The following is a 26,284-nucleotide window of genomic DNA, read 5'->3' on the forward strand; positions in this document are numbered from 1 at the left end:
ATGCGCTCCCTACACTGAGGGGGAAATAATGTACTCTATACATCCTGCGATTAACAGTGGATCAGGTACCAGTAATCATGAGTGCAGAACATGCGAGAAACGACTGGACATTTTGAGCAATAAAGTCAACTTTAAAGGGACAGTTTACTCCCAAATAAATGATACTTTTCTTCTCAGCTGTAATGCTATTTAACCATCACAAATCAGAAACAGGTTATTAAAAATATAATTAGACAAAGAATTAAGTACAACAAGAATATGACTTACAAAAATAAAAAAACACAGTGGAAAACTTAACAGAAATGACTGGATTCTGAATTGATTTTTGGGAGAAGTGGTGTAAACGAACCACATATTATGCAAAAAAATATAAGGTTTTTACTGTATTTACTGTTCTAATGACGTGATGTTTCCTAGTTTTGCATCCCAGATGTACCTCCATTTACAAAAACTAAGAATAATTTAGAGAATATTTGATTCCTAATTTCCTCTTAAAGGTGTAATTGTTTCACCAGAGTTTTCTTGTGTGTTTTAGGAGCAGTCGGAGGCAGTAAGCACCTTATTGGTACTTATTTTATACATCACCAGTACACTAAACTAATGTACACAGGAAATTGCCTGTGCTTTCTCCTCATAACGTTTCAAAAGCAATCTGCATTTAAGGGATTGATTAATTATCTTAATTAGCTCCTGCTGAAATCTGTCTTCCTCTTGTATCCATTTCATGTTTCACCTTTTCTGCTTCATAAGTGTTTTTCTTTTTGAGGTGAGATCATTCTAAGCTCAAAATCTGTCCGTCGTGCTGGACTCTCTCCAAGTATTATTACTACTCCTGCAGTACTTCCTGTATGCTGAAGCTGCTCCCAGTGTTCAGCAGTTGTAAGGAGATTAGCACACTGAGGAAGACTGCTGCAGGTTTACCCTCCCTGACCTTCAACTGCTCGGCACATCCTGAGCGTCTCTGCCTCAGGACAGGTGAGCTCATCCATGGTGTAAACCCCACTTACTGCCAGTAGTAAACAATATATAGATATGTTATAGCTTCTCTTTCTCTCCACTGTTATCAACGCCATGAGCTGTAATCCTGTATTTGGAACCCTTTACAAATCAGGAAATATGGAGATTTATTTAGTTTGACGAAACAACCGAACACCTCAATCTCCACTGACTAGTTTTCTGTGAGGTTTTCACAACATCTCACGGGAAAAGAGTCAACTTTTATTTATACTAAGCCAAAACAGAACCAGTAATGTCATTACACTTTATAATAGGGCGTGTCTATTCCAGACGTCTGCCTGGGCACTCGGTCGGGACCAAACGTCTTTTTGTTTTTTAAGATCTAAAGATGTTTTGGGAGTTTTTCCAATTAAGATTTCAAGGTCTGTTGTCATATTTTCGGATTTCAGATATTGTTTTCATTATTAAATAAACTGTCTTTAATGAATTTGCTATAACTCCTCAGTTACGTCAACATAACTAGACTACTCAATGCATGTTAAAATGCTGGATTCCACTTAATAAAAACAATATAGTATAGTTTCCAAAATCCACAATTGAATCAGATGTATAGATTTAGTTTGTCTTTTTGTGAACTCTGTATGTCGAAGATCCAGACAAATGGCTCCGACTAATTCCAGACACTGCAGCTGGGGAAGTGAGTAAACCATACTGAAACTGAAGTAACGTTAAACTCTTGTTGTGGTTTCACATCTGCAGGAATATGTCTCATCGTGACCGCAAATCAGGAAGCTGACTCAAACAGCAACAATGTCTAAACACAAACAGAAGTTATAAACATCTTCTGGTATTGTGACTTCATCGTGTAACAATAAAAGCACACATTTGTAAAACCAACTTTTATTAATTTAAAATTGGGCTTTTTCAACGAGGTAGGAATTAAATAAGGATCCAAACAGAAGAAATAAAGCAGGCAGCGGACCAGGAGACGTTTCCCCAAAACACACAACGCTCTGAGGAGAGTTGAATATTATTATCATCACACCTGCAGCTCCAAAAACAGAACAATGCTTCTTATTACAAAAGGTATTATATAACCCTTTCTCTCCAAATGAACTTCATCATGTGTTTCTTTATATACATTCTTTCTGCTTGAAGCAAAATCTGCTCTTTATATCACGACAGCGTCTTCAAAAGTAACTTCAACAAAGAAAACAAATTAGGATTGAAGAAAACGTTACTCAAAGAGAAGTGGATCTGCGGAGGATTATTTAACATGTGGTTTGTTGTTGAGTTGTTATAGTTATGTGTAAAATTCTGCTACAACTTCAGCAAAGTGTAACCTGGGTAAGTCGGCATGACACCAGGTGCTCTGTAACGTACCATTATTTATTAAAGCAGATACAAAAGTCAGTTTTGACACAGATTAAACGTTTGGCTGCTGCTGGAAATGTATGGCGTCAAAGTAAATTGTAAAACGGTTTTAATGTAAAGAAAACTACATTATTTTGCATTTGATTACAGACATGGCTGACGGATGAAAGCTGGAAGATATACCTGCTGTATAACATGTTGTATTTATAGATTTTACATTGCAATCAAAGTTTCAGTCGTAGCAAATAAAATGTGGAACACACACATGCAACAAAAAGAAAAGGCATTTTGTTTGGGAAATATTGCTTCTATTTTTCTGAGATGTAAACATTACTCGAGAGTCAAATGAGAAACGTGACCCGGTGTATTTAAGACAGTACGGTCCATCAGTGCAAACACTCGTCAGACTGACTGGTAAATGTAATATCAATCTTCAGGACCAAGTGAGAAGTCTCCTCTAAACATGGGATGGTTTCAGATCATTTCGTGTCTCATAGACTGTGTTCAAAGCAATGTGAAGAATGCAGTCGGCCACTTCTCTAATTAACCGGCAGCTACTTCCTTCCTCTAATGAATCATCCTTTAGTGACTTCCTCTGAAGACTGCGTAAAGGAAGCTTCCTCCTAAAGCTTCTGCTCTCACCCTCATTACTGCATCTAAACATGTCTGAAGTAGAAGGTCACTCCAAATTCTGACGACCTCAGTGGGACTGCGGAAGTTATTTCTGCGCTGAGCGGGTAATAGAGCGAGTATCATATACATAAGATATAAATATATATATTATTATCAGTGTGTGTGACTGCTCGGGGATGTGTTTCACAACATGTCTGTCTCTTTTAGTGAGCACTCGTCATGGTGTGTACAGTTTAGGACTCATTTATTAAAAGCAATTTGTTTGTTTTTTTCATTTGAGGTCAAAAAGTGGAACCTTTGCAGTTATTCAAGAAAAACAGTAATTTGGTAAACTGTAAATCAGTGTTCTTTTCTGGTTTCTTGGGTGTTTTTCACCTCGTGACCCCCCAGATTTATGTAATGACCCCATGTGTGGGTCACAGGCCTCAGGTTGGGAACCTTTAGCTGAAGTACATTATTAAAAGGAACCTCTTTCCAATATTTGGCCAAACACAGTGAACCTCAGTGTGTGATGACGAAGGCTCTGCTGCTATAAGTGTGTTGATGTGCGATGGCACCTGAAGTGTAGACCTGTTGTCCGGTGATGGAGGAAGCGCTCGACGGGTGAAGAATGATTCAGGTGCTTCCTTTAAATGTCAAGAGTTTGTTTTGCTGAGAGATCTGAGACGTTTCTCTCTCTGGTCTCAGTGCTGCTCAGACAGGAAGTGCTCTTGTGCTCTCATGCTCACACACACACTTTTTCCTCACACACACTCACACCTGCACACACACTCCTCACACTGAAGCATCCTCACACTCCTGACGGTTCCTCCTGAGCTGCCACAGTCTCTCCGCTGAAGTTTTCTTATCGAACTTCTCAACTCTTCACAGCAGCAGGATGTCTCATGTTCAGAGTAACTTCCTGTACCCTCCGGTAATAAATAATCCTCTCTGCTGATGGCCGGAGCGCCGGGCTGTTGGCCCCCTGCGCTCCGTCTTCCTGAGTGTCCGTCGCTACGTCAGCGCTCCTCAGTCGATGCGGTTCCCACAGATGGTGAAGCGGTCGATCTCTAGCAGATCTTTTTTGGGAGTCCTGTGCTTCAGTTCAGTCGATGCCTCCGCCTCCCCCTCCTCTTCTTTGAAGAGCGGGGGTGCAGGGGGTTCAGGTTCAGCGAGTGGAGTCGGGGGACGGGGGGGTGGAGCAGCAGGGGAGGGATCAGCAGGTGGGGGAGGAAACAGGTCAGTCCTGGGGGTGGGCTGCGTGGTCACGAAGGAGGAGGAAGATGGAGGCGGGCTGCAGAGTGTGACGGGGTCCGGCTCCATCATGGATTCACCTGAAGGAAGAGAGACAAAGGTATTTAGAGTCGTCCATCTTTTGAGTTCTTTTATCACTTTTGTGTGTATACCTTTCATTTGATACTGTCAATAAATACACATCTGCTTCATGTTGCTCCCTCTAACCCTGATGAGCTTCTTTAGGCAGACTACACTCTGACGTTTTCTTTACTAAACTATGAGGTGTGTTTTCAATTTCTTTGGCACACTATACAGACAGGAAGTCTATCTTTTGTATGACATACTAAAACTATGACTTATTTTTGAACATTTTAAAACATACATATTTTTACACCCTACTACACTAAGCCTATTTATATTTTTACGACATACTTAACTATGATTATTTATTTATTGGCACACTATATTCTGAATATTATTTCCACCTTTTTATGACAAACAAACATTTAAAAAGTAGATCCTTTACATTCTTAAGTTAAACTATAAGACTGTTTTCTTTTTTTTACCTCCTTACACTATGCCATGACGTTTATGGCATTTTTAAAGCAAACTATAACATGACTTTGTAAATGATTTAATGGTATTATAATGGCATTCTAAACAATGGCTATTGTTCTTCACACATTTCCATTAATTCATATTCTGGCGTATAACCTGAAACCACAACGTGTCTTTTTTCATTTGTATGAACAGTAGATTAAACACAGAAGAGGCTCGATTACTATGAAGCTTGCTGTACTTAAAAGCAATACAGAAAACACAGATATCCAGCAAGGCAGGATCAGTGGGGTCATAATCCACAAACAGAGGCGGTTTTGAGCAACACAGATGAAGGAAAATTTGATTTAAGCTTTAGGAAAATATAGGAGAAGAGTGAGAGAAAGAGGAGACATCTTTCAGATCGTTCTGAGAGAGAAGAGGGAGAAGACACAGTAAAGCAGAGGGTAATGAGCTGTCGCCTCCTGAAACAGGAGAAAGTGTTTCTGGTGATTCAACCCGCCGACACCCACCGACTGCTCAGATTCACTCTCACACACACACACACACACCTGCTCAGACTCTCACACACACACACCTGCTCAGTCTCACAGTCGCACGCAGCCAGAATAATGAGGCGAGGCCAGAGAAAAACAACCTGACACTGAACACCGCGGGAGCACAGTCGGTTGTTCTGCATTACGTTGAGGGGAAACACTGCAGAGGCCTTTTGAATATGAGCACCAGAGAATTTCATAAGAAAAACCAAACAGAATAATTCATCACGTTAGAGAAGCTCGGAATATTACCACGGCCGTCTACAGAGACCAGCAGCCGGCTCCGGCTCGCTCCAGAACCTCACTGAACCCACAGATATCGCCCTGCTACGAGCGGCTGTTTCAGTATAGCCTTAAACTTACAGAGGCTTTGAAACCAGACAACTGAATATAAGAAAACATCCGGTTTTGTTATTTAATTACCTGTGGTTCTCCCTGAACAAATCAACGGTGATGAAATTATAATAATTCATGCCTGTTGATTTCCTTCCCACTCTCCTCTCTGCTTCTTTATTTGCATCTGTTTAACTTTGATTCATTTCCGAACAGAAGGGTAAGACAAAACAATATTTAGTGGAGCATATCACCAGTAAAGAGCCAGATATTTCTCTCCATAGTCATTTAACAGAGCTAAAAGGACATAAACTAATAAAATATGATGCTAAATAAATGCTTCTATATATTTGCTGGAAGTGAAAGTAAGCAACAGTTCACACAATTCAATTAGTACAGATTATTAAATGACACCGTTGTGTTTTTGGCTTGTTTTGCTAACCTAAAAACAAATGAGCTTTTGCTGTTTGATTCTTTTTTTAGATGTATGTTTGTTCCTATAGTGTGTTATTAGTCCTTTAACACACCCCTCTCTGTCTTTCTTTATCCTCAACATGTGTACATGAAGACCTTAAGGCTGCATATTACACTGCACATGGAAAAATGTGTCTTCCAACCACCGAACTGAGCGTTGTTCTCCTCTGGAAGATCTGTGAGCTTTAATAAAAGCTGGGCACCATATGGGGCTTGATAACGGCTGACGTGACACCGCTCATTACCCCTCTCTGCCCTCCGGACAGAAGCATGCAGATGGCACGTCTCGGGCTCTGTGAATCACTGTAAAGACATGCAGGAGGACATGATGCAGAGTGCAGGAGCAGCAGGTGAAGCTGCAGGCGCAGAACGACGCACTGTGATGGTACAGAGTGAAAATGTGCTGAGAGGGGGCTGGTTCGAGTCCCAGGAGCTAAAGTAGTTCTTATTAAACTCTGTTTGTTGGAGCATGGCACCCTGAGCCGTGCAGCATCTGCCTTCTGAGGAACCAGATCGCTGTGCGACAGAAACGCTGCTGGAGCTTTGATGTTGGAATGTGACGCGACGCTCCGTCAGGGTCTTTGTGGTTTAAAGCCCCGGCTCTGCAGCGCCCCGGAGGAGAGATCTGCAGGGATTTGGCCCCAGCTGACAGGGAGATACAGCCACCTGCTAATCAGGGTGTCTGATCGTACCTGTGTGTGTGTGTGTGTGAGAGAGGTACAGGGCTGGTTTGACTCTGTCAAGAATCTGAATTAATGTTGGTGATGAGATCCATACATAAATATTTGAATGCTGGAATTACGTTTGATCAGTTATTGATGTCACTGCTTCTAAAAAACAGCTTGGACCACTACTGACAAATACTTTCAGAATGATTCAAATGTTTATTATTTCCTTGTTTTATCATCTGGTGTATAAAATGACAGAAAATGTTTAGGGAAAAAGCCCTGCGCAATGTATTTGAATGTCTAGACTAACAGTCCAAAACCCCCCCCCCCAAAAAAAGCTGAAATCCTCACGATGGAGAAACTGGGACCAGGTGACATTTGGCTTCAGTGCTGGAAATTGGCTGTAAAACTGAGCGATTACAGAATCGTTGCGGATTAACTTTCCGTCAATTAAATAACGGATTCATCTGGATCTTATATCACCGAAGTAAGCCTGGCTAAAAACCTAAAACTATGCTTTCAAAAAAGAGTGTCCTATCTTATGATGACTTTCAAATACATGCTGGGAATATTTTGGAGGTAATAGATGATGAAATGCCACCTGTCGTCATAGCAACATCTCAGTAATGTGATTCAACATCACTGATTAAATGCTCTCACAAGGGGAGAACACATTTTAAGATCAAACGAGAAATCTAAATAACTTCAAATCTTAAAATGTGACAACTTCCAGTTCGTTGCAGCCACAAGAATTATTTTGATGGACTTCAACAACAATGCAAAGAAAGGTATGAATAGTATAAAGGGTTGTTTTGTCAATCTGTGGGAAACAACATCAAATTACTTTCAACCTTTTCAATCAAACTGCAAGTTGTATTGTGATTTCAGGCAGACTTAAAGGTCACAAGTTTGATTTCTGCTCCACAAGACACTGAGCTCCTACCTGCTGACACATCTGTCTGCACACCAGTGTCAGCTAAATGCCAGAAATGTAAATTAAAATGTCAGCTAAACGCCGAAACATGCTAATATAAACAGGATTCTTCTCTGAGGCGAGGTAAACGTGATGAAAGACACAGATGTGACATTTAAATAATATCTAAATGAATGTTTTCTATCTTATTCTGATATACGAACAAACAGTGCTTTGTTTTCTCTGTGCGTTTGTTTGTTTTTAAAGATCATTATAAGCCATAATGTTTGGTATGTCAAAGTGCAGAGACATCGGAAATATCCAGCGGGAGGCAGCGAGCACCGTGCAAATAATTCATAAGAAAGATTAAATCCCAGGACGTCTCATTTACTAGACATCTATTCCTGAAAACCACACGCTCTCTCAGGTCTCTGCACTTTGCATAACTCCAGAATAGGATGCTGACTCCCAAATCTGTACAATATTTCAAGCTGATGCTGTGTGATTAAAGGCTTTTGTGTCATTTAAAATAAAACCTATAATAAGTTCTCTGTCCCTGCTCGCACAGCAGCTTCATCAACTTTTCTGTAGACGTCTGCTTTAGAGCCAGAGTGTAGTGTTCAGGCTGCACAATGACCTCAGCTGAGAGCTCACCAAGCTCGACATGCTGAAGATATGAGCACACAATCTCATCTCAATGTGTAATGTGCCAGAATTTAGTTTCTGGGAGTTGGTTTGAAATGTGTTTTGATTCAAAACAGATTTTATGTTATCTTATGTCAACAGCTAGAGACATATTCAATCAGGAGACACGTTTGTATTTAATGAAAGCAGCTACACTCACAAACACACCCCGAGTCAACCTGGGCTCCTCTCCTCCAATAATCCTCAGGATAATCAGTATTAAATGTGTTCATTTCAAATTGCAATAACTTGTTTTCTGAGCCAATCAGACCGAAAAAAAACAATTAAAATAGCAGCTTTTTAAAATTGAAATGGCAAACTTGTGAACTTGCTAGCAAAGCGTTTCGTATTTACATATCCAGGCATCTTTCTGTTCACTGATGAAGTCTAATGTTCACTCAAAGCTACAATTTCGGTTTCTAAAAAGTCCTGAGAGAGATATGGCTCTACAGCTGCTAAATGCTCCATTATGCTCTCCAGCTAGTTGGTCACTGTTTTTGTCTGGTGTTTTGTGTTAAAAAAACGACATTTTCTATTAAATATTCCCATTTTAAATGCTGTAATCCATCAACTCATTCTCGAGCTCAGTGAAGAGGAACTGCATATTCAGGTGAGTATTCTCCATTTCACTTCTACCAGCGAAACATCTGAATAATAGACCGTTTATGTCATTTAACTTGACGATACTAAATGTGTTGATGTTTACAAGATGGTCAGTTATATTAAAGTAGTTTGTGTTTTACCTGGAGGAGTGGGACAGCTGGCCTCTGCTCGGCTCGGGGTTTTCCCGGAGGTGGAGGAAGAGGTGGAGGAGGGTGGAGGGGGGGCCGGCGTCTCAAACAGTTTGTCCTCCATGTTGGCTCTCTTGACGTAAACACAGGACTTCCCCAGCAGCACGATGCTGTTCAACACTTTGAGAGTCACCAGCCTGGAGAGGGGGAGACGGAAGATTAGAGGAAGTCTTTTGGAAATCACACCCTAAATTAAAAGCTTTGCATTTTGTCATAAACCAGTTTGAACTTTAAAACAAACACATTTTAATAAATACAAAACTGTACAATGAATTTTCAAAATGTTTGTATTGTTTAATTGTTGGAAGAGCCTGGGATTTAAGATTTACATTGCTAAAAACTAAGCTGTATCTATTTTGCATTGAAGATTGCAGCCTTTCTATCTTTGAATCTTGATGTATTTATCTATACGATGTGATATGTTGATAGCTGCTTCAATTTGTGAAATAAAATAATCACAGTTAAAACATTTTCATTAGCATGTCTGCTTTTGTCAGCCAAAAATGTATTTTAGTCATTTGAGCTTTTGGATTCAGCCCAAGATATTGAATGCAACTACAGAAGAAAAACAGTAGTATGATTTGGTTTATAACTGAGCAGCCTCCCTCCAGTTACTCAGTGAGTTTTTGAGCCGCTTCAGTTAAAATGAGTCTCTTCTAACATCTGCTTTCGATCGCCACTGCTCACATTTCCCCTCTGACACCAGGATGCTGAAGTGCACCATCCTCTATGTGTTTCTTAGTTTTGCTACGAGGCGTAACCTCTGAACCCGGACTCTTGACGGAGACGGACACATTTGGGTCTGTGGAGCACTGCTCGCTGCGACAGCGTGTTTCAGAGCAGGAGCGCGTCAGAGCGGCTGAGTCTCTGCCATGGCGCAGCGCTCTGTTGCAGAGTTATTTTTAAATCAGGGGGTGGGGAAGGCCAGAGATGGCACTGGAGATGACAACATTGTATTCTTCCCCCCCGAGGGATACTCTTCAATGGTACGAGCCCGATGGGATCCGGCAATCGAGAGTGAGCCAGGCAATCAGCATCGTGGCTGAGAGAGGACATGAGGGCGCAGTGTTAATACTTATGTAACTGCGTGTTTAGAACCGAGCCTGCATGTGTCACTGGGACTCTCCAAGCACGTCTGTATCCAGCACATAAAAGTCTCTGTGAATATTAAACACGCTATCTTTAACCACAACATGGAATATCTACTTTCATTTGTCCAAATTAATCCAGTATTAAGATATTAATATTGACTTTGACCTCAATTTCATTGGTTTGAGCCTGACTTCAAGGAGAGGAGGGAGGGGATAACAACATGTTTTCACCAGTGAATGAACAACCAAAACCATTTTCAGTCTTTATCGCCTCTTGAGCTTCATTTGCCAGATTATAATACATGCAGCATATGAAAAATAAAATGTCATGTTCGGTGTAGAACAATATACAACAGGCTTAGAGCTCCCAAAGGCTCCTTCCATTTCAGACGCAATAAAATAATGTTATAATGTTCAATTCAACAGTTTAATGTTAATGGGCTTACCCGAGATAACAGAGGAACACACATGAGTATGACAGAGCTCCCTGCACCTTCACCGAACTCATCACCACCCGGATGAGCTGACGAAACATTAAATCAAAGGAATTAATGGACAATCTGACGGGGGAGATAAAAAGTACATTTCAAAAAAGATGAGAGCCATCGCGCAGATACAGCCAGATCTAAATAACAATACATTTTATTTGTATAGCACACTTTAAAAACAACGTCATCTCAAGGTGCTTCACAAAAAAGAAACACATTTAATAAAATACGTAACAACTACGGAGCTGAGTTTCAAAAAGAAGAAGTTTTTATTTTAAATACTAAAATGACTAATAATTAATATTATGTCCTTGCAGATAATTCAGTTTGACACGGGGGCTGTCGTAAATGAATAATAGCTTTACTCATGCACATGTAAGATGATTATTATGATTATTGGTACTTCCTCCTTGAAAAAGGGTCGTTTGATATGTGATGGAATCAAGAATCAGGCAGGGAAGTTTTCTGACTGATGGGAACCAATCAGAAAACAGCCCTGTGTGTGTGCTTTCAGTTTTCAAAAGCAGTTTTACAAGAGCTCAGATTTAGGTTTGAAAAATGCTAGAGTAGTGTGGACGCAAGGATTAGGCATAGTAAAAATGCCCTAATTCAAAATAAAGTACTGGTCATTGTGTATAGGCCGATGATTGACTCTCTTCTGGTATTGAGTGTCTGAGCAGCAACAGAGTGCAGGGTCTCTTACCAGAACAGCCAGCGGCAGAGGGATGAAGCCCATCCTGCGGGCCACTGAGTCACTGTAGTCGGTACAAGCCTGCACAGAGACGGAGAAACACGTTAGCAGCACTCCACAAAACTCTGTTTGTCGGCTGCGTAGGCTGACTGCTGTTTGTGTAAGAATAATGAGACGGCTGCTTACATTCTTCTGTCGACTGCTGACGAGATCGAAGGCCAAGCTGGCTCTGTATTCACTGTACACCTGGGGAAGAGACGACAATAGAAGCAGTATAATGATATATATTACATCTGTGTGACAGATCCTTGGATAGTGATTGAGACGATTATAGATAGAATGCTCGTGTTGGGTCCTTACATCTGCTGTGATGTCGTTGAACTTGGTGATGAAAGCGTGTTTAATGATGTCCACGGCAACCTCAGAGGTGACGACCATGAAGACATCAGGGAACAACACCCACAGGTGGTCTGAGAAACAAACGTTGAGTTATTTGGAAATCATTTTCAAATCTAGTTTATGAAACAGTGCAATCCTTCTCTTGTCCACATTCTGTCACTCACAAGTTGACTTGTGTTCACTGTTCACTCCTCACATAATCTGATCTTAGATTCATTATCTGTTGCTAATATCAGCAAGTTAGATAAAGAAGATATGCAAGTTGTATTGCATTTAAAGCTCCATAAAACAGAGCAACACTAGCATACGATTATTTTCATGAAGTCGTCCACCTGACAAACCATAGCTCAGATTTTCTCCCAGCAACTTCTGAATATTATATTGACTGTGAGACTGAATCAGAAACCAAAACAAAGAGCTAAGAGTCACTAAAATGCTTCATAGCGCTGAAGGCTAATGTAATTTAGGTTGATAAATGCCTCTTCAAAAAGTAATTTGATCCGACATTTGAGTTGCTTTAAGTAACAGAATTAATTACACAATTAAATGCTTGGGTTTTTAAATTGTATTACTATGCAGTGGCTAATGGCTCCAACAAACAGGCTGGGATTAACTAATATGTAACCACAGGTTTCCATTCTTGTATAAAAATCTTAAATAATTGAAGAGCCAAACGGTTTTGGCTCTTATTTCATTTAAAAGTGTTCAGGAAGTGATTAGCTGAGAGCAGGTGCTTTGGTTGTGTGTGAAGTAAACAAAGAAGAGCAGGCCCCACTAATGCACCGTGGATAAGTGAATTACTGCGACTTGTATACCTCATTAGCAACACAGAGCTGCAGCTCACATCAGTGTTATGATTCCAGCTGACAGGCCATGTCTGCCAGTGACAGTGACATTTGTATGTGTGTGTGTGTGTGTGTGTGTGTGTGTGTGTGTTGCTTTGAGACTGACAGGAGGGGCTGAGTGTTTTCAGATGGCTGTCACACAGAAACTCCCAGCTCTCATCCTTCACTCAGCTCTGTCTCATAAACTGTTTGTTTGGGGAGAGAAAGATCCCCAAAGTGTTGCAGTGGGTCAAACTATATCAGAACAGTAGGGAAGAAGATGCTCAGCAATTTATTCTATCTTTTTTATCGTGACAAGCTCTGACATTTTCTACTGGAGACATAACTTTTATAATAAGAGAAGAATGAGCTTTTGGAATACACAAACCATAGTGAATATGCCGCGTTTGCATTTACTATATACTGTATATTGTTAAAAAAAACTGTTCATTCAGAATTCCTCTCTGTCTTTGTTGAAGCCAAACTATGTAATATGTAGATGTGATTTCCTGGTGGGACAAATATATAAGAGGTGAAGGATCCAGTTATCCAAATGTACTGGACGATCTAGCCAGGAAAAAGACATCAGGGACGTTATCACTAATCTTTAAATCTGAACTAAAACCAATCCTTTTTGGCACTGTCACCTCTCAATATGTTGATGTAGAGATGTTGACCTGAACACCCACACTCAGGGGCGGATATAAACCTTGAAAATATTCACTACTCAGTCAGTAACTCAAACAGAAAATACAGAAAGGTGTGGGAGTTTTTAAGAATCATCACCCAACCTGACGACGTGTTTCCATGCATTCTAATCCCCCTTTCTTTGGTTTCTTTAGTCTCTTTACTGAATATAAAGCCTGACTTTCAGCAACTTCCTGTAATCAGCAAAGGACAAAGTATCCTTTAATTTTTGGAGATGTTTGCAGGGGCTAGCAGGGAGTGGGATGATTGGAAAAAGATTACATGTTGCGCTCTGCTTTCACAGATTTAACAATTAACAGAGCAAATCAGATATGTTGTTCCCTTGTTTAAAATTCATAAAAGAAGAATCTAAGGAAACTAAAACTTTTTTGGAGGAACAGATGATTACCTGGGTTCCATGCAAACTGCTCCATGTTCCTGAGACAGACGATGAGCAGGAGAACGTAGCTGGTGAAGCGCTCCTTTATATCTGCAGGATGAATTAAGACATTTGATTGAAGGAGTATCACAATTTAGGACAGGACTGCTGCAGTGGTTCGTATCTGGTTTCCTCGTACTGTAGTCGTGCGTTTCAGAGGGTGGTGTTTAGGGAGGTGTGAAAGGAGGTTTTAAAATGAGATCTGTCAGTTCTATGTGCGAGGTGCTTTGAGAAAGGTCTCTGTTCATACATTAGCAGCACATCACACAAGGCTCACAGAATGATCACAGTACTGCACGTTTCAAACATCCCTGTACTGCAATTTAAAGACTGCACAAATGTAGCATGCCATAATATATGCTAATTATGACCACGCTTAGCTCCATGAACAGGAATGATGCGCGAGAACAGCGAGAGGTAAATGGCAGCTGATTAAGACTTCTTGTCTTCTGCTGTCATTAAAATATAATAAGAGTAAAAAAAAAACTCATTCTGCCTCAGGGAAGGAAAAGAGAAACGCATTCAACATCTGTGTTGTACGAATACCAAAGCCAAAGATAAACTGCAGGCCTGTACGTTTATACTCTGCTTTCAGTTTGATGCTCTGAATATCTTACCACTGTTAGACATTTGGAACAAGTTGTTCTTCTCAAATTTCTTGAACACACTTCCTTTGATTTCCACAAACTGTCATGAAGAAAACAAGAAGAACAAACAAAGATATCCAGTTAGCAGTTTTTAGGATCCAGAATATACAAACCACAGAATCATGTTGCAGCTGAACTGAAATGTTTCGTCATCAATGAGCCAAGTTGAATGTATGTAGGATACATCTGCATACACATTGTTGCATATCAATGTTTATTTGTGTGTGTGTGTGTGTGTGTGTGTGTGTGTGTGTGTACTGACGTTGTTGGACATCATGATGGTGAGCAGGGACTTGTTGTGGGAGTTGAAGGCAACGTTGAGGGTGGAAGCTTGGACCATGATGAGGATGGCATGCAGAACTGAAGAGCAGCAGCTCAGGAAAACAACTGATGTAAAAAACATTCAGCACTAGTAAACACTGCATTACCATGTTATTAAATGTAAGCTTCTTAGTAGTTTAACAGACTAGCTTTTAAAAAGAATGATGGGTTTCTTTGACGTATCCTGCCAGCAAGACCCTCTGCCCTGCTCATACAACAAAATGTATACTGAACCTATTGTTTCAGCAGGAAGGCAATCCAGCAGAAAGTGGTGTCTGTCAAGCAAGTGATGCAGGCCTAATGTATGTTTTTAGTGCTCACATAGCTCACAAACAAATACCAAGTTAAAGGTCTTCCATGACGCTGTGTCTGCACATCAATATGAATCACAAAATTAACATCAACACCCATCTCTCTGTTGCACGAGAAGGATACAGACATAAAAGACGGCCATGAAGAAGTGAGGGATGACTCCTATGCTGTCTCTCTTCCGTTCCTTGGGTTCTGTGGCCGTCCAGTAGAGAGCGTCCAGGATGTCCTGACCGAAGGACGAGAAGAGGCGGTCAGCCACCTAACAGAGGAAAGACGAAGAAACAAACCTACTATTAATAATAACCCAAGATTACTTGCTTTAACCTACTGGAAAACATCTTGCTATGTTTTCAAGATATGTGGACCTCTTATTGGAAAACATCACACCTCATTAACATTTTATCACAGGTCAACAACAAATCTGACATTATTTCAATTAAAAGTAGATTCAAACTTAATCAAATAAACAGTCTGATTGCATTGCCACATCAATCATTTCCTAGTAATTCAGGAAAGTACTTGAAGGTTGGATCCACCCATGTTTAAGAATACACGCCGTTATTTCACCACCAAACACCAGATGTGAGCGTATGAGGGGGGCCGTACCTCCAGCATGTTGTAGATGATGTAGAGTTTGATGACGGACTGTCCTCTGATCAGGTGGTACATCATGGAGTAATCCACATAATGCATCATGGAGAAGCACAGCACCATGATCAGCCCCTTCAGCACGTCACACACCTGCGCTGGCTGCAGCAGCCGAGACCCACTGACACGCGCACACACACACACACACACACACACACACCCATACACACACACACACACACACACACACACACACACACCCATACACACACACACACACACACACACACACAGAGTATTGAATTTAAAACACGTTAGTACATTACATGTTTGCCTACTTCACCACATACTTCCATGCTGATAGTGCAGTTTATCCAAGTAGTGTCATTTTGAACATGTGTATTACCTATATGAACGATAACATGTGTGTTTTTTCAGATGCTATGTACAGGTATGCTGACAAACACACACATATTTGGACCAAATATGAAAATAATAACCATGACTGCAACAACAGAAGGTTAGAATTCATTTCTGTTCAAAATGAGATATTCCAAATAAAGGAAAGGGCAACAACAAGCGATAACACAAAAGAGACAGTGTGAAATATCAAAGTTACCATCTCCTTTATACAAAATGTTATCTCATTCATAACAGTTATCTCCTTTAATATGTCCTGTTCTCTGGCTCTGCTCTTTATAAACATTCTATCTGTGTTGATCGGACTACAGCACACCGACAAAGATTCATGTGTCGGTGCATCTATCTTTATCGAAATATTTCAATTTTGGACAGAAATGGTGCTGGGTGAGCAAAGTGAATGGTATAGAAACGGGTAAATATGTGTTTGAAACATGTGCAGCTTTCTTTATTAATAGCTATGGCTGGCAGTGGCAGCTTGAGAGCATGTTAAGAGGAGGGCTGACAAATCCATAGGAGCGGTTATTTAGTATTTACTATGACAGGGATAACCGAGAGGAGCCGGAGCGAGAGCTTAACTCCAAGACATGCTGCATATTTTACATGTCAGCTCTGGGACTGGACTTTACATCCCACACCATCGACGACAGCGAGAAGAAAAGGCTTCACCTCACAGGCTTCTCACTGACCATAACTCGATTATCAAATACTCACAAACATTATGGTTTTTATAGAGAGATGGTAGCTTCTCTCTGCTGATATGCCTGCTAAAACATGATACAGCAGAATAACACAGGGCTTTGCTGTTGGCTGTTTATTCTACCACATTACCACAAAGACTAGAGTATAATTTCTCTCTACATAACCATAGTTGCTGTATAACACACAGTAGCTGCTAGTTTGGGGAAGCAGACAGCAGAAAAGGCACAGGAATTACTCAGCGTACTGCTCTGAAACTAGGCAGCAGAAAGACACGTATTTAAGCCACCTTAAAAACACTATATCACTTTGATTTATTTACAATGTTTTCAGCTCTTTCTCTTGCTATCTGACAGACTTTCCAAAAGGAAATTAAAGCCATGCTATCTGAACTCTCTTCAAAACTGCCAGACTCCATTGAATAAACAGTAATTTGATATCCAATAACATCGGAGTTGCTGGTCTGCTACGACCACGTTCAGTCACAAAATAGTGAAACAAAATAACAGATTGAGGCAGTGGTAGAACATCATCTCTCTTAGTCCTGCTAAGCTAAATTTCTGTTTTTGTCAATGAAGTCTAGTGGACTTGAAGTAAGCATAGATTCTGGATTTACTCCCCGTTGGAGAGGGCAGTCTGACGGTAATTCAAGTAGTGAAAATATTCTAAATGCACCTAAAATGATATTGTTTTTATAGGTGGCTGAGTTTGAGGTTACCTCTCCACATCAGAAATTAGATCACCTTCTGTAATGTAGCTCCTGCCTGCTTCTACAAGCTGCCGACCCTCTACTGTAGATTATATACTGACTTAAGCAGAGCACCCTCTACAACCACTCTCAAGAAAATCTGATCCACTCGTTTATCATTACTCACTTCATGTCTTCAAACTTGTCATTCAGGTAACACTTTTCCACTAAATCACTATAAACACAGACTAATACTTGACTAACTCACTAGAGCACACAACAGGGCAGGACAACAGTGAGCCACTCTAACAGCAGTTATTACCTTAATCTACTGCTGGTAAGACCTGCAACGCAACATCAGGGCTACTACTCCTCACCCCGTTACACTTTTTTAAACATGAGAGAGGAAATAAATCAGGTCTTAGACGGGAGAAAAAGGGGGCTTAAGGGTGTCGAGATGTGAATTACTTGAGGAGCCGAATCCAAGCTGAGAGAGAGAGAGGAGGAAATGGTGTGAGTTGAGGACGATGTGTAAATGAGCTTAATAGCGAGTGTTCTGAATTGTGTGCAGCTGCGCACAAAGCTGTGGAGAAAGAGAGATGAGATGAACATCTGGGCCTTTTGTCCGAAGCATGAAAGACAACGATTGCCGTTGTAGACAAAAATAATTAGGGTTTGAATACAGTGCATTTATTACCAGGTAACACCGATTTACATACAGTAATATCCATTTACCTTTATTATTTCATCTAATATCTATAAACACGATTCAGATTAAACTGCACCATCTAATATCAGCAGCAGCTGTTATGATATTGACATTTTCTCTGGGTTTGTTTTTCCTGAAGCTACAGCGCCATCCAGTGGTCACACCTGAAGACATTCATGCAAACAGGATTGGTATAAAAATAATGACTAAAACCCATTTATAATTATAACAATAATAATAATAATCGCTGCTCAATGTACAACCATACTGTATGCCAAAGATACATAAATAAATGTTCTACCACAAATTGTGTGGATAAACGAATGAGGATAAACATGGAAAAACAAACTAGTGTAAAGTAGGACTTCTGCGAGACTTACTCAGAGAATCAGTGAGTCAGTAAAAAAAAAGAAGCATACATCAAATGTACTGAGGCACCAATAGCAGGGATTCAACTCAACAAAGAACCACTAAATGCTGACTGACTGAGGAGAAGAGCTAAGATAAGAAATGTTGCTGAATCCCAAAAATGAATGTTTACGAACAGAATAAGAACAAATTGAATTAAAAAAAGTAAGAGGATCATTTGTTCTAAATTAGCTCTCTGCATGAGAGCCATTTTGTGTTTAATAAATGACTCAAACAATACATCTATCTTCAACATGTTGTTCGGTAAGCGTAAAAGCAACTTTGTTATCCAGCTGTTTGAGTAGCTGTGGCTCTCTGGAGGCTGCAGGTAGTACAGCCTGTACAAAGCAGTGCTCATTATTTCTATTCTACAAGCTTTATCTCCGGAACACACATGAGTATGATATGTCTGAGAGCAGTCAGCTATGTGCTGCATTCCAAGCAGCCATCACTGGGAGCCATTCATGCTGTATTAGCCTGATATGAGGCATTAAGATGCTGCAGGAGAAAGAAAGAAAGGTGCTGGGGGGGGGGGGGGTGGGGGGGGTCTGTGCAGGGAAGGAGAATATGTTTTCCCTTCATCAACAACAGCTGCATTAAAATCAGATGAGCCCCATTCTGCTCCAGATGAGCTGTACGGTAAGCAGACCCCCCACACAAAGCATGTGCAGCTGGATCACTGACAGGCAGCGTGGAGAAGAGAAGGAGCATGCACTCTCAGCAAACCTTCCCTGGATGATTTCAAAATAAAAACAGACTCATGGAGGAACCAACGTGGAGGCTCAGGCTGGGAGAACGGACTTGAGGAGTCGAGCTGTGTTATAACAGACACGATGGAGATGAAGAGAAACGGCTGATTGGTTTGGAGGCCGGGGATGACAGTGAAACATGTATGAAGCCGTGATAGGCTTTAGGAGCGTACCTGCTTCTTCTGCAGTACGGGCATGTGCGTGCCCTGCAGGCGGGAGGAAGGCAGGGGGGAAAGTAAGACAAAGGGTGAGGAGAGCAGGAGGACAGGCAGTGTCTATCAGGGGGACTTTGGTAGATATGAAGTATGTATGTATGCACTGCTTTTCAATAGTGGAAGAAGTAAAAGTTATGTTTTGTTAAAAGAAAATATCTGCATTAAAAATCAAGTAAAAGTACAAAATGATTAGCATCCAAATGTGAATATTCCCTTCGTTCTAAAGAGATTGATGGTAATAAAAGGATAAAGAGGCCAACTAACACTTCGAGTGGGTCAAACGTGACGATTAAGACACTTTTTACGAGTTTATACAAGTAAAATGACATCGTAAATTCTTGTTACAAGTAGAGTCCTGCATTCAAAACGTATAGTAAACCAATTTTAAGAAACATCCATTTCAGACCCATGTTACTGTACCATAATTAGAGATGCATTTGTGTGTTGAAGACATATTCAAAATAATTACATTAATAAAGTTGCAATAAATAATAAAAGCAATACAAGTTAAATATTTGCCTAGACAATGTAGTTTAAAAAGCACAGAGTAGCACCATGGAAATGTACTTCAGTAAATGGATTTGGATTGTGCATCACTACAGCTTTTCAATAATAATATAACAGCATTTCTGACACAATAATTAGCATTCTCTCTATAACCACATAGCTATGGGGCATTTCAATTGTTTGAAGTTCAGCTGTAAATATATTCAGTGGGAGTGATTTGTTGATATCAATATCATTTGTCTACACATCTGAAGGTTAGCGCAGATGTTTTTATACCCCAGGCTTTTCTGCTGCTGTATTATATTAGACGCTGTATGCAGGTTTATGTCTATTCTGTGTTTACTTTGGAATGCAGGTATAATCACGTGGTTTTCTTTGGTATGTTTACTGGAAGCAGTGTGTGTTTAGGGTCTGACCTGAAGCCACAGCATGGCAGCGTGAGGAGGCGCAGCACGGCCAGCAGCACCCTGAGGGGCAGCAGCGTGAACACGTACAGGAAGGCGTCCACACACAGGAAGAAGCCAAATGTCATCAGCTGCAGAAGACGCAGAGAAAAGTGTCAAAACAAAGATATGCAGAAAGAAAAACGTCCAAATATAAAAGAGAACATCATCCAGGGAAACAAGTCTTTGAAAATATGTACTCATCATCTTTTTCCCAGTGTTAAAAGAACTACAGCAATACAATAATACAATGCATTAAATGTAAGAGGAGGATACACACATTTCTTCACAGCTGTAACTGATTTCTAGCTGAAAAAGTCACTTATTTCTTAGGATGTCACATCTTTTCCCCACCAGAGAAAAAGCCAGCAGAATGTTAATAACCACCACGTGACACAAGAAAAAAGACTTCTCCTGAATCCAATTAGGCAGCAAAAACATACCTTCACAGTTCCCCACATACACACAGCCATTGCCTTGTCATTTTTGAGAGTATTGAGTGAATTTAAAACTCCTTCTTCTAACTGGGAAAAACATGAAGGCAGTAATACAAGTTTTGGTGGGAGGGTTTGTCTCTCATTGGTGGATTCGTTGTGGGTTGTCAGGTGCCCATGAAGCTGGTTAGTCAGCGTAACATAGTAAAGCTACTGAGGTTTTTTATGTTTACACACATTCCTCTCCTGCCCCCAGAGGGAAACGGAGGCAGTCAGAGCTGCGTTGGTCTGGGCTCGCTTGTTTGGATGATCCTCTGCAGAGAGGGTCAACTCATTCCAAAAGTAATAAACCAAGACACAGAGGAGAGCGCCAATGGACATACTGGGGGATTTCTAAACATATCCTTTATTTAATAGCCTAGGTAAGGCTTTTTACCTGGTTACATGTTAGCCCTTCTAACATATATGGGTCATGTATTATTGTAAACAGTGAAAGATTCCTAGAAAGAGGCAGCAAACACAAATCCAATTCAATACTGCCCCCTGGTGGCTCATGGGGAGAACAACAAAAATAAACAGCTGTCAGTCAGCCACATGGCCATTTAAAAAAAACAAAAAATGGTACAGTTTTACATATAACGTTCAATTAATTAAACACAATTGATGCGATGTGTGCTTGGGAATGAAACACATTTTTACTTTCATTACAGAATATTTTAAATATATGTTCTTTGGCCCCAGCCGTGGCGCAACTGGCTGGGGCACCTGCACCGTGCACTGGCGACCCGTGGTCCTTTCCGGATCCCACCCCGACTCTCTCTCCCACTTTCCTGTCACTCTCCACTGTCCTATCCGATTGAAGGCAAAAAAATATCAAAAAAAATATATACATGTTCTTTTAATTGACTTTATGTCAAAACTAATGACAAATGCAACATTCAACCAAGTCTAAAGTGATGTTTTAAAACTGCAAACTTAATATCACTATCTGTTAATAAAGTTACATCTATTATGATATTGAAGGATAAAAAAAGCTGGTTATACCTTAATTTTGAAGCTTTAACCAACACACCTTTGGTATGTACTGGTAGATAAATGACATGAAGTATTAATTGAACATTGAGAACATTTTGCGAGTTGTTAGTGCTTGTGACTGACTCAGTTATGGAATGACTGTGAGCTGTAAACTGAATGAGTTGATGAAAGCAGATGAAGATATGAAGAGGAAGAGGGCAGCTGAGGTCAGGACAGATGTTATGAACATATTTGTATTATAAAGTACCTTTTCCAGCTCCTTGGGAATGCGCATGCATGTGTAAACTCTCTCTCTGCGCTCGGTGTACTTTGCCTCATTGTGCTCCAGGAAGTAGCCTCTGGTGAGCTCTGCGCTAATGAAGCGAGTCAACGATGGATCTGGAACAACATCAGGGCACAGTGTTAGGACAGGGCCATTGTCTGCAACAATTACAACCCCAGCCAAATACACAATGAGAGCACCAACGATTCAGAGCGGGCACAGTGCAGGGGGAAAGAGAAGGAAACTTCTCTGAGTGGTGGGAACAAATATTCTTAGCTCACTGTATGATTCCAGGCACTGTTGATACGTTTGTAGAGCAGCTGAACAGCTAGAAGGAAATTCTTTGTGATGAACAGTAGCTTTTTTTACGGCAAACACGACTCTGATAAAAGTACCTAATGAGGTAGTGACAGTTTAATGCCATTTTTGGCAGAGACCTGAAGAAAACAGTGTGTACTGCTATCTTGCTATGGCTAAGTATTTTAAAAGAGAATGTGTTTACAACTAATGATTGCTTTCAAGTTTGATTTGTCTACAGATTATTGACTTGGATGTAGCTAATTATTTAAATTAAGAAATCCATTACAATATGAGCAATTTGTTAGACCTTGTAGATGTTAACCTGCTGAGGGGGAGACAGAGCACTGTTTGATCAATAGATGCTTTTTAATAGTATTATTGTAGGAGACTGTGAACAGATAGCAAGAAAAGAAACACATTTGAGAAGATTAAACTGCAGAATTTGAGGATTTAAAAAAGATAAAAATAATTTCTCTGTCAATCAAGTAGAAACTCAACTCTTAATGAGACTGAAATACAACGGTGGGATAATATGCCTTGTAAAGGAAGGCTAATATAAAGCAGGAGAGGGATTTATCATACTGACAACAGGATTTTGTGGACCAATTAAAAGATAGACTGTATATCTTGTTATAAACAAGTATAATACATGCAGAAATAACAATACAATGAACAAGGAGCTGCTTTCAGTAGTGAACAGTGTCTCCGTCTTACTTCATCCTAATTGCTCCATACTGTGTTTAAATTATTTCCACTTGACTTGATCCTGTGAGATCCTGTCAAACACGCTGTTCTTCATAACTGAAGACAAAGATGCATTAATTTTACGCTAAACATCACATGACCTACAGTAAACTGTTGGCTCAACAAGCAACAGTTTAGCTGTTAAAGTGGCACAAAGAGCTCAAACACGTCGGGGTTTAGTGGGATTACCGTGAAAATAACTACGTTTAGCACCACAATCATGCCTGCATTACAAAGATATTACACAGAGAAGTTCTGGAGAACATTACAATATAAAGTAAATGCTCTTTCTTTATTTATGATAAACTCATCTCAGCTTACATTGCCTTTAGTAATTGTACTTTATACTGTCCGATATTTATTTTATAGTGTTTACCTAACCTTTAAGCTCCTTTTCTTGATTAGATAAAATCATAATGTGCAAGGTCAAATGAGGGTCCATGTTTACAGGTCGTGTCAAACCATGATGGGTAACTAAATGATAAGTTATGATTGGGGGTATGCATTAAATATTTCCCCTACACACACTTTTATGATACTTTATTATTCTAGCTGTACCCATCATGGTGGCATCATGTATTTAGATACAGTCAGAAATGTTGATAGCGGAGATGTTGGTGTATTTGAATCTGTGATCCAGTTTCAGTAATGGTTCAGCATTCACTCAAAAAAATACTAAACCAAACTTTGTTTTGACATGTGAGGTGTCACTAAAGTAAGGCTGCAGCTCGCCTAATGAAACTAAATATATTCAAGTCAAAACTTAAAATCTGCACAGAGGAGAAGCTGGAACTAGAACAGGTTTGCTTAAAAAATGACTGTGATAGTCAAAGGTTTTCAAATGTATTGTCTGTGTAACAACTGATAATGAGGTGATATGACCTTTGTGCTATCATCTTTATCTCTGGGGTCATATTTATATTCCTTAAACCTATAGTTTGTGATCTTAAAAAGGGGATAAAGCACGATTCAAATGTTTTTGTACAGACAACCAAAATTCATAAAGTCACCAAATCATTGTGACAGTGTTTAGTGTGACACGTGTAAGGCATGCTTTGTGGACACTGTAGTAAAAATTGTGGTTAGATAGTGTAAATGTCATATATTACACCATATTTACTGCTACCTGAACTTTAAACAGACATCACTGCAGTTTATGAAGCCATGCAAACTAACTTTAGGCATCAGTGCAGTAGTTAGATTAGTGAACTAGTTTCAAACAATGGCTTCATTGTCTTAGAGAGAGAGTTGTTTTTAGCTTGCAAGATACAGTATTAGTGTAAGTGTTACTTCTTTACATACGTGTATGTATGTTTAATGAACACACAATATAAGCAATGTAGCTGCATGTACACAGCAGTGTTTTAAAGTAACTACATACATTTGCTCAAGTACTTTACTTAAGCAACATTTTGAGGGACTTGTAATTTACCTGAGTTGTACCATTTTTTGCAAGTTTGTACTTCTACTCCACAAGAGTTCAGAGGTCAATCGTGTACTTTTACTCCACTACATGTATTTAATATCTCTAGTTAGTGCATATCTGGATTAATGATGTATAATACAAACATATCATATATATTATTCTGATATTGCCCAATCTGCACAATGAGTACTTTTACTTTCACTTTTTAAAGTATATTTTGATGTAATACTGTTCTACTTTTACTTGACTCACATTTTGATTGCAGGACTTGTAACAGAGTATTCCTACACTCTGGTACTACTACTTTTACTTAAGTAGAACATCTATGTACTTCTCCCACCTCTGGTTCACTATGCTGAGTACTGACATAATTACAATCTGACCATAACCCTTAAGCACTGATGGGCACACTCACTATGGTGGCCTGCAATGGACAAAACACTTATCATTCACCAAATGATCAACAATTAGATAGTTCATCAAGCTAACACTGACCAAGCGTTTGGGATCTTTTGACTCAGCTTTAACAAAATAGCAACACTCCAGAAGCTTTACTAACTTTAAAAAGTAATTTATCGTGGTACTATTATATTCGTGAAGTCACATTATTAACGTTTATGCTAACAGACTGCAAACTGAAACAACACATTGGTTGGTTGCGGTTGGTTTGCTGTAGCGTCAGTAACGTCAACGGTTACCTGCTGCCTCCCGTTGCTCCCTCCTTCTGACAGCGCTTATATCGTAAAATCCCAACGTTTCCGGTAGGTCCGGTGTTATGCCGATTTTACCGGACTTGTGCAACTCGTCCCAGGGTCGTTTCTGTCTTTTTTTCAGCTCAATTTCTGCTTCTTTCTCCTCTGACAGCTCGCTCCCCGATACGTCCGCCATCTTTACTCCGGTCGCTGCGTCGCCTCGTGCAACGTCACCGCACTGTGGCTAAAAACAAATGACGTAATAACGTGAATGTGACCAGCAGGTATTATATTTATTTATTTTTAAACCCCTATGAGAATAACTTGGGAAAACACAAGTGCTTTCATTAGAAGCTATATATATTTTGAAATTAAGTATTATTCAAATAAAATATATTTTTAAACGTTTTGTTATCAATTACTACTAAATTAAAAAGCCAAATTACAGTTAAATAATGAATGGTTATCTGGATGTTTTCGACTGATTTGTCTATAAATCCAAAAGTACCAACAATATTTATATTATTTAGTCCTTAAATAGTTTGTTTTGAATCTTCTTTATGAAAGGATATCCACCTCTGAAATTCAAAACATTGTTTCATCAAAAAAAGTGGTTACAATGATACTGTTCTGTGATGTGGGTGGGGGGTACAACTCTTGGATTATCTGTATTGGATATTCGGATCCAATCCTAGTTATCTTTACGAGGTTTGTCAGAAGAAAAAAATAATAATACGAGTGATAGATAATTATATTTAGATGCAGTATCCATTAAACTCCACTTGGTGTCGCCAACGCTCTATCAAATCTAACTGAATATGAAGTCTACCCAACAACAGACTGTTTCTCAAATTTATCTGGAAATATTTGCAGGGTCCTTTTCTTTCGTGTTCTCAGTTACTCAGCACAATTATTCAGGTATCTCAGGTG

General features: G+C 39.8%; 1 protein-coding gene across 2 annotated transcripts; it reads right to left on the reverse strand.

Annotated features, from left to right (window-relative positions):
• Nucleotides 1–1,841: 1,841 nt before the first annotated feature.
• tapt1a (transmembrane anterior posterior transformation 1a) lies at nt 1,842–25,563 on the reverse strand. 2 transcript variants are annotated; one of them, XM_063877071.1, is made up of 14 exons: nt 25,361–25,563; nt 22,178–22,308; nt 20,435–20,553; nt 15,642–15,804; nt 15,159–15,294; nt 14,665–14,762; nt 14,373–14,442; nt 13,726–13,806; nt 11,767–11,876; nt 11,593–11,652; nt 11,419–11,487; nt 10,674–10,750; nt 9,089–9,273; nt 1,842–4,277 (listed from the first exon to the last, which is right to left on the reverse strand). In XM_063877071.1, the coding sequence occupies exons 1-14, from the start codon at nt 25,548–25,550 to the stop codon at nt 3,973–3,975; spliced, it is 1,794 nt and encodes a 597-aa protein (XP_063733141.1). In that variant the 5' UTR covers nt 25,551–25,563; the 3' UTR covers nt 1,842–3,972. The 2 variants fall into 2 exon arrangements, with proteins under 2 accessions (XP_063733141.1, XP_063733142.1); XM_063877072.1 differs by lacking the exons at nt 22,178–22,308; nt 25,361–25,563 and adding an exon at nt 20,905–21,185.
• Between the last annotated feature and the right edge of the window lie 721 nt (nt 25,564–26,284).

This window comes from Eleginops maclovinus, chromosome 23, assembly GCF_036324505.1.
Source record: "Eleginops maclovinus isolate JMC-PN-2008 ecotype Puerto Natales chromosome 23, JC_Emac_rtc_rv5, whole genome shotgun sequence".
Classification (NCBI taxonomy): domain Eukaryota; kingdom Metazoa; phylum Chordata; class Actinopteri; order Perciformes; family Eleginopidae; genus Eleginops; species Eleginops maclovinus.